Genomic DNA, 12,824 nt, shown 5'->3' on the forward strand with positions numbered 1-12,824 from the left:
TGACTGGGATTCGAAAAGAAAGGGTTATTTTCTTCCCTGCACTGCGAGGAGGGTGCAAAGAGGCACTTTTCCTCTTTGCTATTAGGGACCAAAGTGATACTTTTCCCTTCAAGGACACATTTTTTTTACATGGTTACATAACATACCATTTTTTATGTTCATATAACATATCATTATATATAAATTTCCTAAAAGTTGATGTTAATATGTGTAGCAAATTTAATTCCACCTTGTGTCTTAACACTTGAATCCCTCACTACGCTCAGGATTAAATTTAAGAATACCTTGCTACACTCAAGATATATATCTCATTTTTCTCCCTTGTTGCACAATCTACTATTGCTACCATTTGACACTTTTTTTTTCATATCATATAAGCAAATACTAAAATATGAATCAAGTCTGTTGTAAAAATATTATGCACTTAATCGACACAATTTTTTTATACATAATATTACTTATGTGCAAACACTTTCCGTGGCGTTAATATTTTATACAGCCCAGACAAAGTTATTGAACAGAAAAGTGTCACTTAATTCCCTCCTAACAGGGCCGAAAAGTACCCTTTCTGAATGGGTGATGTGAAAAGCAGTAGGCGTCACATCGCAAACTCATTTCCTTTTTGAGCACTAACTACTTAAAGCAGACAATAAACCAACAATCTAAAGTTATTTGTTTAGGGCACAGGTCCTTCTCTAGTTCTCATCTGTAGGCAGGTGCGCTTATGAATCACTACTAGGAGTTAGCCTGTTTTCACATTACCCGATCCAATATCGGATGTCGGAAGGATTTCAATGGAAAAAATCCAAGATGACGCCTGTAATGTATGGGATATCGGTCCAACATCCGGTATTGGATCGAATAATGTGAAAACGTACTTATGGGTGCTAAAATGAGTAATAATGTTAATATAGATCAAGACAAATTTATGTTTATTACACTCATTAACATGTAGTTGCACTTTTCAAAATTAATGGGATACACATTCTCTGTCCAAAATATCTCTGCATCTTTCATCAATTTCTTCTTCACAGGCATTGTGTTTGTCGCTGTTCCACATTTTGGCAAATTAGATGAACTAGCTCTTACAAAATCGCTAGTACCTATCCACGTTTTCCCAATTCAATGGGCTTAAAAATTGTAATCAGGTCCGGGGTTCAACGCAAAGGCCGTCGGCAGCAAGCAGGGCAAGCACACGTCTTCGTTAATGCAAGTAGAATCAGGTCCAGGGTTTAAAATCAAAGGTCGTCGTTTTAAGCCAGTAAAATCACGGTCCGGGGTTCGAGAGCGAAGGTAGTCGTAGAAGGAGGCAAAATCAGAGGCCAGGGAGAGAAAATGAGTCGAAAACAGTAATAAATAGTTCACCAGATATGGTTATAAATTCTGCGAGAAAAATGTCAAGCTGACAATCAACTGTCAGTGTCTGTGGCCAGCACAGATTCAAAATGGAATTTTTTTAAAGACTAAGACAAATCTCATAACTGCCGAAGTGGGTCGTACGCGCAGTCGAGCAACACGTTTTTATTTTTATAAAATGTATGGTGCTACCAAAAAATCTGTAACTTTTTTCTGTAAATAGAAATGGTTATTCCTATCACCACAAAAAATATCAGGCGATTTTAAAATTTTCAGACATCCCCCATTGAGAAACTTGAAAAATGTATCAAAACGTAGTTAATATGGCATAGAATAGCCACAATAGTGTTACAGTGTATATTTATCTAAATATTTAGCAAAGACAAAGAACAATACTATTTTATATCCAGTTTTGCAATAAAGAAACAACATTTGCTTAAAAACTATCTAATATTTTGGAAAGTTATTATTTTAGTACTCGTCGCTGTCTCAATAAGTTACGCATTCAGTATTTAATTCTAGCAGGGAAACGCTCTCGTAGTTTAAGTAAATATAAAAAACACTAATGGTAATCACGTAAACTTTAATCAGCAACTGTGAACAGTAGACTATATTAATACGACAGTAATTTTAAGTCTAAAGTAGAAAGAAGTTCTAAGAATAACTAAGAGTTAAGTACATTGAGGTATATGTACTACGTACTAGAGGCGACGTTGCCAAGCGAAAACTCTGCACATGCTGACAAATGCGCGGGGTGCGGGGAGCGGTCATTTACGCGTAGAGTAGGTCTACCACCAGATGTGACACATTATTATATTCTGCCTAACGGGAATTTTACATTATAGTTAAATAAAATACGGATATTCTAGTCAAACCTATTTATTTATTTACAACTTAAACAATACAAATTAATACAAAATAATTGTGCCGTATTTATTTTCTTCTTTAAAATACACAATGAATATATATATATATGTGTGGTCAGTTGGTAACCAAGTTTCCTCAGCACGATTTTTTTGGACAAAGCGTATCAATTGTTCCCTTTTTTCATGACCAGGCCGAAGAAAACTGCAAAAAGTGAGCGTGCTAAAAATACAATTTTACTCAAAAACTATTAACTATATATATTAAACAAATAAACTTTTTTTTATATTTTAGTAACATAATTAATGAAATAGTAAGTAAGTAGTTACTTAATAATTTTCCAAATATAAATATTTATATTTCGCAACTCTATTAGAGGTGAAACACATTAGTAGGAACAGTGTAAATGGCACATCTGCGCGGTTAACTTTTTATAGTCTATGATTGCGTCACCAAAATGGCGGCAGTGTCGCTCCCGCTCGCGATTTTGTAGAATATTCAATCTTAAAATATTATAGACGAGTTTTTTGTTTAATTTACCGATGAAATGTCACACCTTGGCTTTTATTTGATTTCCTCGAGTGATTAGTACAATTTTTAAGCACACAAGAAGGCATTATTCACGTGGAAAGTAAATGCATCACGGCACGTCACTGCACCGCAAGGACCTGGTAAGGACTGACAACGTTGCGGTCCAGTGGACCGCAGTGCGTTGTGTAAAAATTCTCTTAGCAACGTCGCCTCTAGTACGTAGTACATATACCTCAATGGTTAAGTACCTATTTATAAACGCAAGTTAGGACGCGTATACAAACTGTAGTGTGACCAACTAATAAATAATAGTAACTGTAGTCAAGACTACCTACCTACTATGTTGATTCATATTTTTGATAATTTTAAAACAGAAGATTGTTATTTAGTCTTTAACCTGTTAAATAAGAATAATCTTAATTATGAGTTCAATCCTAGAAATATTATAGTCAATGCTTTAAGTACCTGGGTACAATAGCCAAGTCACCAAACGCTAACGCTCATTCGCTAGCGAAACGCACCTGTTATTGTCGCACTAAATGTTAGTATAGTCTACTGTTAAAGTTTACTGCCAGCGTAGCTGAATGGCAATCGTCGACGCCAGACGCCGACAAAAATGCAGTCTGGTGCAATACGCAAGAGCGATAAAGATATATAGCTACGAAATAGATATTATCGTGAGCGTTTGTGCATTTGGGTACGTACCCTGATTACCACAGTGTTTTTTTTTAATTACCTACATCTCGTCGCAGTATAATAATACTACGAAAGCGTTTCCCTGCTAGAATTAAAGGCTGAATGCGTACTAAAAAATAACTTTGAGTTTGTTGCCAAAGTATTAGATAGTTTTTAAGCAAATATTGTTTCTTTATTACAAAACTGGATATAAAATAGTCTTGTTCTTTTTTGTTGCTAAGATAGCTTAGATTAATAATACACTGCATTAAACTAATGTAGCTGTTCTATGCCATATTAAGTACGTTTTGACACATTTTTCCAGTTTTTAACTGTAAACTTAGCACAACATTTGTACCATTTCGGTTACAATTAAGCCCCGGTTTTGTATAAAAATCATCTAAGACCGTCACTTACGACCCTATCAAATCATGGGTGTAAAGGACGTAATAGCATTTTGACGTGTCCTTTACAGCCATCTATCTTCTAAATCGTTTAGTTTATCACTACGGTTGCTACACTAGGTTAAAGATACTCGTAATCTGCATATTTTTCTTATACACGTCACAAATATAGGTCAAAAAAACAAAAAAAGTGAGTTTATCTTTCTCTTGGAAACCTGCATTATATGTCCTTTACGACAATTGAACCCAAAAATATCGATTACAGTTGCGGATAAAATATTTTTAGTGCTGGTCGTAAAGGACGAAGAACAAAAAAACTTGTCCTTTACGCCCAACTTTACCACACTACTATAGAAAGTGATCCTTAAAAAGTAAGGGCTTAAAGGGCAACAATATATATCAAGGCGACTTACGACTATATTTTTATTTGTAGATTTCCTTTACGACACAAATAATAATTTATAATTAATGACTTGATATTTACGCCCCTTCAGAAAAGCTATTTTTGCAAGTCCATAGTAGAAAATCTTGGTCGTAAAGGCAACTTTTTAAGAGATATCGAAATTTTAACTACACAGATCGATAGCGCTTGAAATTCTGAACAAAACTGTATATATAACTCATTTTCGCCAAAATGTCCTTTACGCCAATTGAACCCAGAGGTATCGATATGTCTAATTTATTTTATGGTATACGATAGACATTTTACAATACGAAATAAAACCAAAACAACTATCTACAGTAACAAAAGTACGCTTATCGATTTAGTCTGAAATTTTGGAGTTTTCGCCGAGAAGTTAAAAAAAACCCTAAAAACGACGAATCAAATTTTGTCCAAGACATAAGAATGTTCTAAATGGCCTAGACTATCGCCTACTTTTGGCTTTTCATCCGGTTACCGAACATTCTGTATTTGTATGTCATATTCATATATATATATGTTTATGAGGTTTCATAAAGAAAGTTTATAGTTCGTGTTTTAACCCTTAGATTATGATAGATTTTGAAATGTGACGTCACGAAATTTAGGACCCCTCACTCCCCCTTGTCACACATTGTCACACTTCGTCGACCCCCTCCCTCCCCCTTAACGTGTGACGTAATTTATGGATGATCCCTTAATGTTACGTGCTATCGGGCTCTGAGTTAACGAATTATTAATCAATTATCTATGGACGTGTACAGGAAATTGGATAAATAATGGATTACTCGTAACTATCCTAATGCAATTAACGTAACCCTTATACCAAAGATACCCTTTTATTTAATATACTGTTGATTTAGCATATTCGAAGAATAACTCATTCTTATTTTTCAAGATAAATTATTATGGATACAAACGGAAGCATCTTTTCAATTTGTCATATTAGATTATTTACCACTACTGTAGTATAACGACTACCACTACTTGTAATTTTTAACTTCAAGAAACGGGTCACTAGACTTTCGAACAACTCGTGTGATGTGTGTGTGTCCATGTTTTAGCAGTGCTTCGATGATTTAAAATATTAACCTACGCATGTTTGCTAAATGGGTGTTATTCCGTATAGTTCCAAGAATTAAAAATGCAAAATTAATTATCTTTCAGCCTTTTTTCGAAAATTCGCGTTTAATTTCTTCTGCCATAGCTTTCAAACCCTCATAATATTGTGGCAGGACAGTGCCCAAAAGCCGTTCCGGGTAGTTAAATTGGTAGCCGTTAGTAATCTCCAAAGTGTACGCATATGGAATCTTTACTATTGCGAAGGCGTAGTCATCACTGCCTCCGGCGGCCGGGTACCACTGTCCCGCGCTCATGATCTTAAACGGCCGCCCTCCTGCTTGTACCACAGCTTTTGAATATACTTGTGCTAATCGATGCAACTTCTCCCATTCATCTGGCAGAATGGTCCCCGTATAGCCCCAAGGATGGATCAAGTACTCCCCGTATGAGTGTATGGATATATAGAGCTTGATTCGTTTGTTAGCCTCCATTACTTTGCGAACTAGACGTGTTTCGCGTTCAGAGAAGGCCTTTTCGCCGGCATATGTTTGGAAGTTGCAAGGGTCGAAGGAAGCACCACGGTAGCCCCACATGAAATCGTAGTTCCTGTTGATGTCTACTCCGTGGCACTCTTTTCTCCAAGTTTTCGATCTTGTTTTTCTCCACATACGATTCTGAGGATCAGGTAAAGTATGATTAGATTGCAGTGTAGTGTAGGGAACGGCTTCTGTGACAAAACTAAAGAAGTAGCGTGGCGTCAAGCTTTCAAGAGAGACTGCGGGCAATGACACTGGCATATGTTTAGATACATTGAGGCATGCTTAGATGAATTGCAATAAACCGTCTTATAATCAAAACGTCCTTAAATGTCTCAATGGGCACTAAGCAAAAACATGCTCATCTGATAGACATGCAAATATAGACAGACCATAGACAGTCCTTTGCGATAATGTTACACAAAACAAAAACTCAGTCAGCAACTAAGTGATCAAATACTGCTAACAATAAGTAACTTTTTCTACTTACTTACTTTGTATGGGATAGAATTATAAATTATTAGACTCTCACGTCAGGGTCCGATCTCGTGAACTCATAGCCATCAGGGTTGACCACCGGCAGTATGTACCAATCCACGCCGTGAAGCTCTTCCTGATTAGGTTTCTTTGCCGCCACCACTAGCTGGTCTATTACGTACGTCGCAAATGCTGGGCTTGCCCACTCTCTTGCATGCGCACCTTAAAATGTACATGGTTTGATGTAGGGTCACACCTCGGACACTGGCGATCAAATATATGAAAGAGGCGCGTTCCTAACACACAGTCTAAGCTCGTGTAGGTGAACGCGTACCATGCTTGAATGAGTGAAATATGACAGGTCGACTGTTCGCGTTTTTGACAGGTGGTAACTGTGAGGTAACCGAGAGGGGGTGGGCGGCACTTTCAGCGGGGAACGGGAGTGGCCATACTGTACATAGTACTCTCTATTATACTGTGGTAGGCATAGCTGGGCATTAACTCGTTAATCCGTTAATCGTTAGTTAACGAAGTTAACATTTCGATTAACGGATTAACTTTTAAGTTAACTTGAAAAAATGTTAACGGACTCGTTAACTTCCGTTAAATTTCTCCGAGTCCGTTAATCGTTAATCTAGTAGGGCACTGGCGCCATCTGCGCTGCGAAAAACACGTTCTGAACGCTACTATAAAAGCCCGAAGTACGGCAAATCCTATGATTTGCCGGTAAATCCTAGGTTTTACCGATGTCGATTGCTAAAAGTCCAAAATATTACCTAAAAAAGTATTCTTCACGTGGATTTGCTTTTACTAAGTTTGATTCGGTGAATTCTAAGCTTTATCATGGCGACTGTTGTAGTGATAGGGCAGCAAATTCGAGCCCTATTTACGACCACATTCGCTTCCCTAGCCTCTACCGCCCAAAGTGCCACAACAGTCCCGTCACCGCCAGCATCTCTCCTGACACAGCTCTTGGCAGTAGCTCAGGCGATCACTGCCTTCCACGTGCAGCCTAGAGTTCAAATAGGCTAGCTGTACTTCGGCCTTTTACAGAAATATAATACGTTATAGTGGATACTGATGCAACTAAATAATTAAAGAAAAGTTCAATTTTTTTCACGTGTTAACGGATTAACGATTAACTTTAACTTACGTTAAAATTGTCGAAATGTATCGCTTTAACGATTAACGAAGTTAACTTTTTTAGTAACGGATTAGCGATTAACGAAGTTAACTATTTGATTAACGGTGCCCAGCTATGGTGGTAGGGTGTACATACAATACTTTCGAAATAAAATATTTTTATCATGAGTCTCCGAGAGAAATACCTAAAGGAAAAATGGTAAATTTCACACATCCGGCACATTTTAAATCGATGCTCCGGCGGGATTCGAACCTGCGAGTTGCGACCTTCTGTTTGGCCGGTGCTGCAGAAAAAAAACATACCTACAAAGAAGCTGGAGAATTAGGGTCCGATTGGAAATGTACAGTCACCGATAATTTAATGAAATGTACGGGGTACCTACACCGAGGGGAATCTGCCCTAGTTCAAGTCATGGGACGCCCGCAGAGACAGCAGTCGCCAGGGTGTAAGGACTATTTGAGGGTTGGTATGGAATCTGTGCTCGCCTGGAGGAGGCCGCGTCGGACCGGGAACAGTGGAAACCGTTCCTGAGCATTTCTTTTTTTTTGCCAATAAAAAATGTTCGATTGTTTAAGGGAATTTTAGGTCAATTGTACTCAGAATCACGAGTACTTTCAATATCACTGGGAGACAAAAAGTGTCCCAGAATTCCATACATTTTTGTTACTTTCCTCTTTTGTTACCCCATACAACATGTACGTAAAATGGTAACAAAATAAGAAAAAATCGTATGGGACAATTTTTTTAACTACTAGGATTGAAAAAGCTAATAATTCTGAGTAGAAATAGCAATTTTTTTTTCAAAAATATCACACTTCATAAGTGGCAAAAAAAAAGAAATGCTCTCCTAAGATATGCCCCTGATGAGGGACAACAGGATATAGTCACCATCATCATGAAATCTAAAATAAACTGGGCTATTGGATGAAAGCGATAGACTAACAGGAAAAACATAAGTTGCTACTTACCTGCATCAAGAAATATTATAGGATTCCGAGCCCCAAAATTCGCGGAGATTTTTACCAAGGTCACCATTCGACGTTCGTAGCTCCTGCCAAGATTTTGTAGTTTCACATACCGGCGGTTCTCTTTTGATAGAGTTTTTAAATGCTTCGATATCTATAATTTAAATTAAACCGATATACTTAAATTGTAAGTGACATGACAAACAAGCCTAATATCTGATGCCCTGGGGAAAAAGACTTTTAAAAGAAAACTTTTTAAAAATATTTTATGACATTATATCTTGTTTCATTACTATCTTGGTACAGATAAATTACATACTAATTATTAGCATCACGTGTAAGGACATGAACGGACTGACTGTGACTGGTACTTACATATTTTTTATCAATATTATTATAACGGATTTCAACAGAATACTTACAGCTTCATAAGAATTATATTTTGCGGACAGATATTGGTCATGTTTTCTTATTACTGCTACCTCCTTATCAAAATATCTGTAAAATGAAATACAAAGCCTTAGAACCTTAAGTACAGTCAGCTGCAGAGAAAAGTAGACCCCCCTGCATACAAATGTGTATGCAAGGGGGTCTACTTTTCTCTGCAGCTGACTGTACTAACACTAAATCCTCATCCCCTCTACAACCTGTTATAGTGAAAACACAAATAAAAAAATATTTTTAACTTCTGATTAGCAGAAACGTCTGCAATCGATGCCACTAGGCTTAGAATAAATTTAAAAGTGGAAAATGTCTGCCTTGGGTGAGACTTGAACTCACGGCCTCTGGATCGATACTCCAGCGCTCTGCCTACTGAGCCACCAAGACTTCAACCAAGCCAGCGAACCATTGGGCAAGCCATTGACCTTAGTAGTGGAAAATTTCGCTGGCTTGGTTGAAGTCTTGGTGGCTCAGTTGGCAGAGCGCTGGAGTATCGATCCAGAGGTCGTGAGTTCAAGTCTCACCCAAGGCAGACATTTTCCACTTTTAAATTAAAAAAAAAAAATATTTATTTGCTACACACACACAGAGAGAGATCGTTACTATCACGTGTTTTGAAATGTGCCTAAAACAAACAATTGTTTAATAACATCTTTGTCTGACGAAACCTAAACTGTAACCTAATAACCTGTGTTCTTCATTTCCTTTTAATGTCTTCTACTTTACCACCAATGGCGACATACTTACTGGCGAATTCCGACAAAATGGAGACATACTGGCGACGTGGTGACTTCCGACATAGTGGAGACATAATGGCGACGTAGCGACTACCGACAAAATAGCGTCATACTCGCCACTACCGCCATAACAGGCACATACTGGCGATTATCTGCAAAATGGGTACTTACCTATTAGATCTTACAAAATGATAAAATCTCACCTGCCATAATGATCTATACGTTTAACGCCCATTCCCCTCAACTTTGCAAACTTTTCCACATTTCTTCGATCTCTTGGGGACACTAATAAATCAGCAGTGTCGTTTAAACCATGACTGTGCTTCATTATGTCCACGTCATCTGAATTGGTGAGCATCATCAATGTCTTCAGTTGCTTTTTGTCGTATGGAGTGATTTGTATGAGAGTGTAACTAAAATAAAACCATAAATTAAATATAACAAGATCATACCATCCCATACATTAAAATGCGACCGCCTACGAACGCGCTTACACTCCACCACACATAGATGGCGCCACAAAAAATGCCTTGTTGCCACCGATTATTTGTAGATTGGCATTAAGTGTCAATTCCGAGCCGTAAATCTATCTCAAAAGTGACACTTAACGCCATCTACAAGTATAATCGAAAGCTACAAGACATTTTTTGTGGCGCCATCTATGTGTGGTGGAGTGTAAGCGCGGTCTTAGGCGGTCGCATTTTAATGTATGGGATGGTATGATCTTGTTATATTTAATCTATGATAAAACTGAGCTATGAATCTTACAGTGACGTAATGGCGTTTCAGCAGGGTTAGCACATGATTGCCGCGAGAGTATGTCGCCGTGAGATAGAATACCCGTCTTTATGTCATTAATACAGTTAGAAGAAGACGTGTCATCTATCTCGCGGCAATCATGTGCTAGGCCTTCATTTTTTTTGTTAAAGCCTGACCAGAAAATGTCCACTTTGTCGGTTACCATTAAGGCGAGATTTACTTGTATCTTTATATGAATAAACTGACAAAGCGGCTTTATGGTAATCGATAATGTGGGACGTTTTCCCGTGCACACTCACATATGACCATATTGTCGAGAGGGCGCTGTTATTATATAGCTATCCATGCCGTAATCGGCAACGGCGACCCTAGCTACTTACGTTACGAGCGTGTGCTCGGATATGGCTTGCAAAGCCGAACTTGGTCTTGAAAATTCTGTCGCACGTGGGGCAGTAAAGTTGACCAGAACCATTGTAGGTGTAATTATAGGAGGGTTTCGGCCGAGATTTCCGTATCTGACGCTTCGTATCAAGCTCAATGAGACGGGCGTCTTCAAAGTCTTTGACGCTGCTTTTGATACGAGAGCGCCATTCTGGCCGCTGAGATGCATACTCCTCCCATTTTTCAGGTGGTATTCTGCAGGCAGTTAGGTGGCGTTTAAGCACGTCCTTGTAACGCAGGTGCTGCCCACCTTGCTTCCGTTTTCCAGCTGATAGCTGGGAGTAGAACACGGCTTTCGGTAGTCTGCAATCACTCATACGCCAAACATGCCCACACCACCTAAGCTGACCCTTCATCAAGAGCGCCTCCATGCCAGGCATCTTGCAACGACGAAGTACTTCAGTGTTGGGGACGTGATCTTGCCATTTTATGTGCAGAATGGAACGTAGACACCGCAAATGCGAGAGGGCGCTGTTATTATGATGTATGCGGAGGCAGACAGTTCGGCATAGTAAGATAACCTAACCACAAAATAATAATTTTGAAAAAATCCCCGACATAGTTTACCGATTATTATGAAACATGGCTAAGAACACTCCCGACTAATTCAGCTTTCAAAGAAAACTAAACCTAAATCGGTTCATCCGTTCGGGAGCTACGATGCCACAGACAGACACACACACACACACACACAGACAGACACGTCAAACTTATAACACCCTGTCGTTTTTGCGTCGGGGGTTAAAAATAGTTTGAAATCCCGCAACATATATTTCTTTCTGGTCAGGTTTTTCACCAAATCCTTTCCTTTCCTACAATATGGTTATGGACTCGTTAATTTATACACAACTAGCTTTTGCCCTCGGCTTCGCTCGCGTTAGAAAGAGAACAAAGTACCCTATGTCACTCTCCATCCCTTCAACTATCTCCACCTAAAAAATCACGTCGATATGTCGCTTCGTTTTGACGTGAAAGACGGACAAACAAACAGACACACACACTTTCCCATTTATAATATTAGTATGGATTGCGACTCACTCATTATATTTATTTATCCCAATTGTTTGCCAAAAAGTACCGATGATACCTGCAAATTTTGGCAAAAAGATTAATACACCTACAGATATACAATAAAACATAATTATGTAAAGTTATAATTACGTACAGCACAAGTACATATAGTGAGTGTGGATAGTATTTATTATAATACTAGTTTTTGCCCGCGGCTTCGCCCGTGTTAGAAAGAGACAAAAAGTAGCCTATGTCACTCTCTATCCTTTCAACTATCTCCACTTAAAAATCACGTCAATTCGTCGCTCCGTTTTGCCGTGAAAGACGGACAGACACACACTTTCCCATTTTAATATTAGTATGGATAACTTAGCTCTCTGTAACTGAAAGCTTCTTTTTTCTTTATGAATTTATTTTAAGATTGCAAATTCTTTATTACTTAAAGATGATTCATAATTGTATACTTACTGAATATAATTAGTAACAATTTTGCCATTTCTAGTATTCACATTTCATAAGTGCAATATTATAATTATTCTCTTCCGTTTGTAAAAAAAGCAAGAAACATTATTTTTGTCTTCTCTTCTCCTTGTGATCACTATTAGTGACGGAAACCAAATGAACTCTGTGCCTAATTAATAATATGGCTAATAATTAGTAATTAGCTATGGGGACAAGATAGCAACGCAAATGTCAATTATGTATGATTTTCCATACACAATTGGATAATGAAGTACCTAACGCAAATGATAATGCAATAATAAGTTCGATAAAAATAATTTTAGGAGTTACATAAGATATTCTATTCTATTAGATTCGATTCATGTAGCTTATCATTAAAAAACGCATAAAATAATGCCATTGACGTTTTTAGATATTTTTCTTTGTACGGTTATTATATGTCTTGTATACAAGACGGCGGCGCCCGTATAACGCTCTACCGTTGTCTTGTACACAGGACAATGACGGTCAAAAGCAAAGTGTATCTAAGGTTAAAATA

General features: G+C 37.9%; 1 protein-coding gene across 1 annotated transcript; it reads right to left on the reverse strand.

The window, feature by feature from the left end:
* Positions 1 to 5,384: 5,384 nt before the first annotated feature.
* LOC125239805 (carboxypeptidase B-like) lies at positions 5,385 to 12,408 on the reverse strand. Its single transcript, XM_048147500.1, has 7 exons — positions 12,293 to 12,408; positions 11,852 to 11,900; positions 9,817 to 10,026; positions 8,858 to 8,933; positions 8,439 to 8,589; positions 6,382 to 6,548; positions 5,385 to 5,987 (listed from the first exon to the last, which is right to left on the reverse strand). Exons 1-7 carry the CDS (start codon positions 12,318 to 12,320, stop codon positions 5,415 to 5,417), a joined length of 1,254 nt encoding a protein of 417 aa, XP_048003457.1. The 5' UTR covers positions 12,321 to 12,408; the 3' UTR covers positions 5,385 to 5,414.
* Between the last annotated feature and the right edge of the window lie 416 nt (positions 12,409 to 12,824).

This window comes from Leguminivora glycinivorella, chromosome 26 (genome assembly GCF_023078275.1).
Source record: "Leguminivora glycinivorella isolate SPB_JAAS2020 chromosome 26, LegGlyc_1.1, whole genome shotgun sequence".
Taxonomy (NCBI): domain Eukaryota; kingdom Metazoa; phylum Arthropoda; class Insecta; order Lepidoptera; family Tortricidae; genus Leguminivora; species Leguminivora glycinivorella.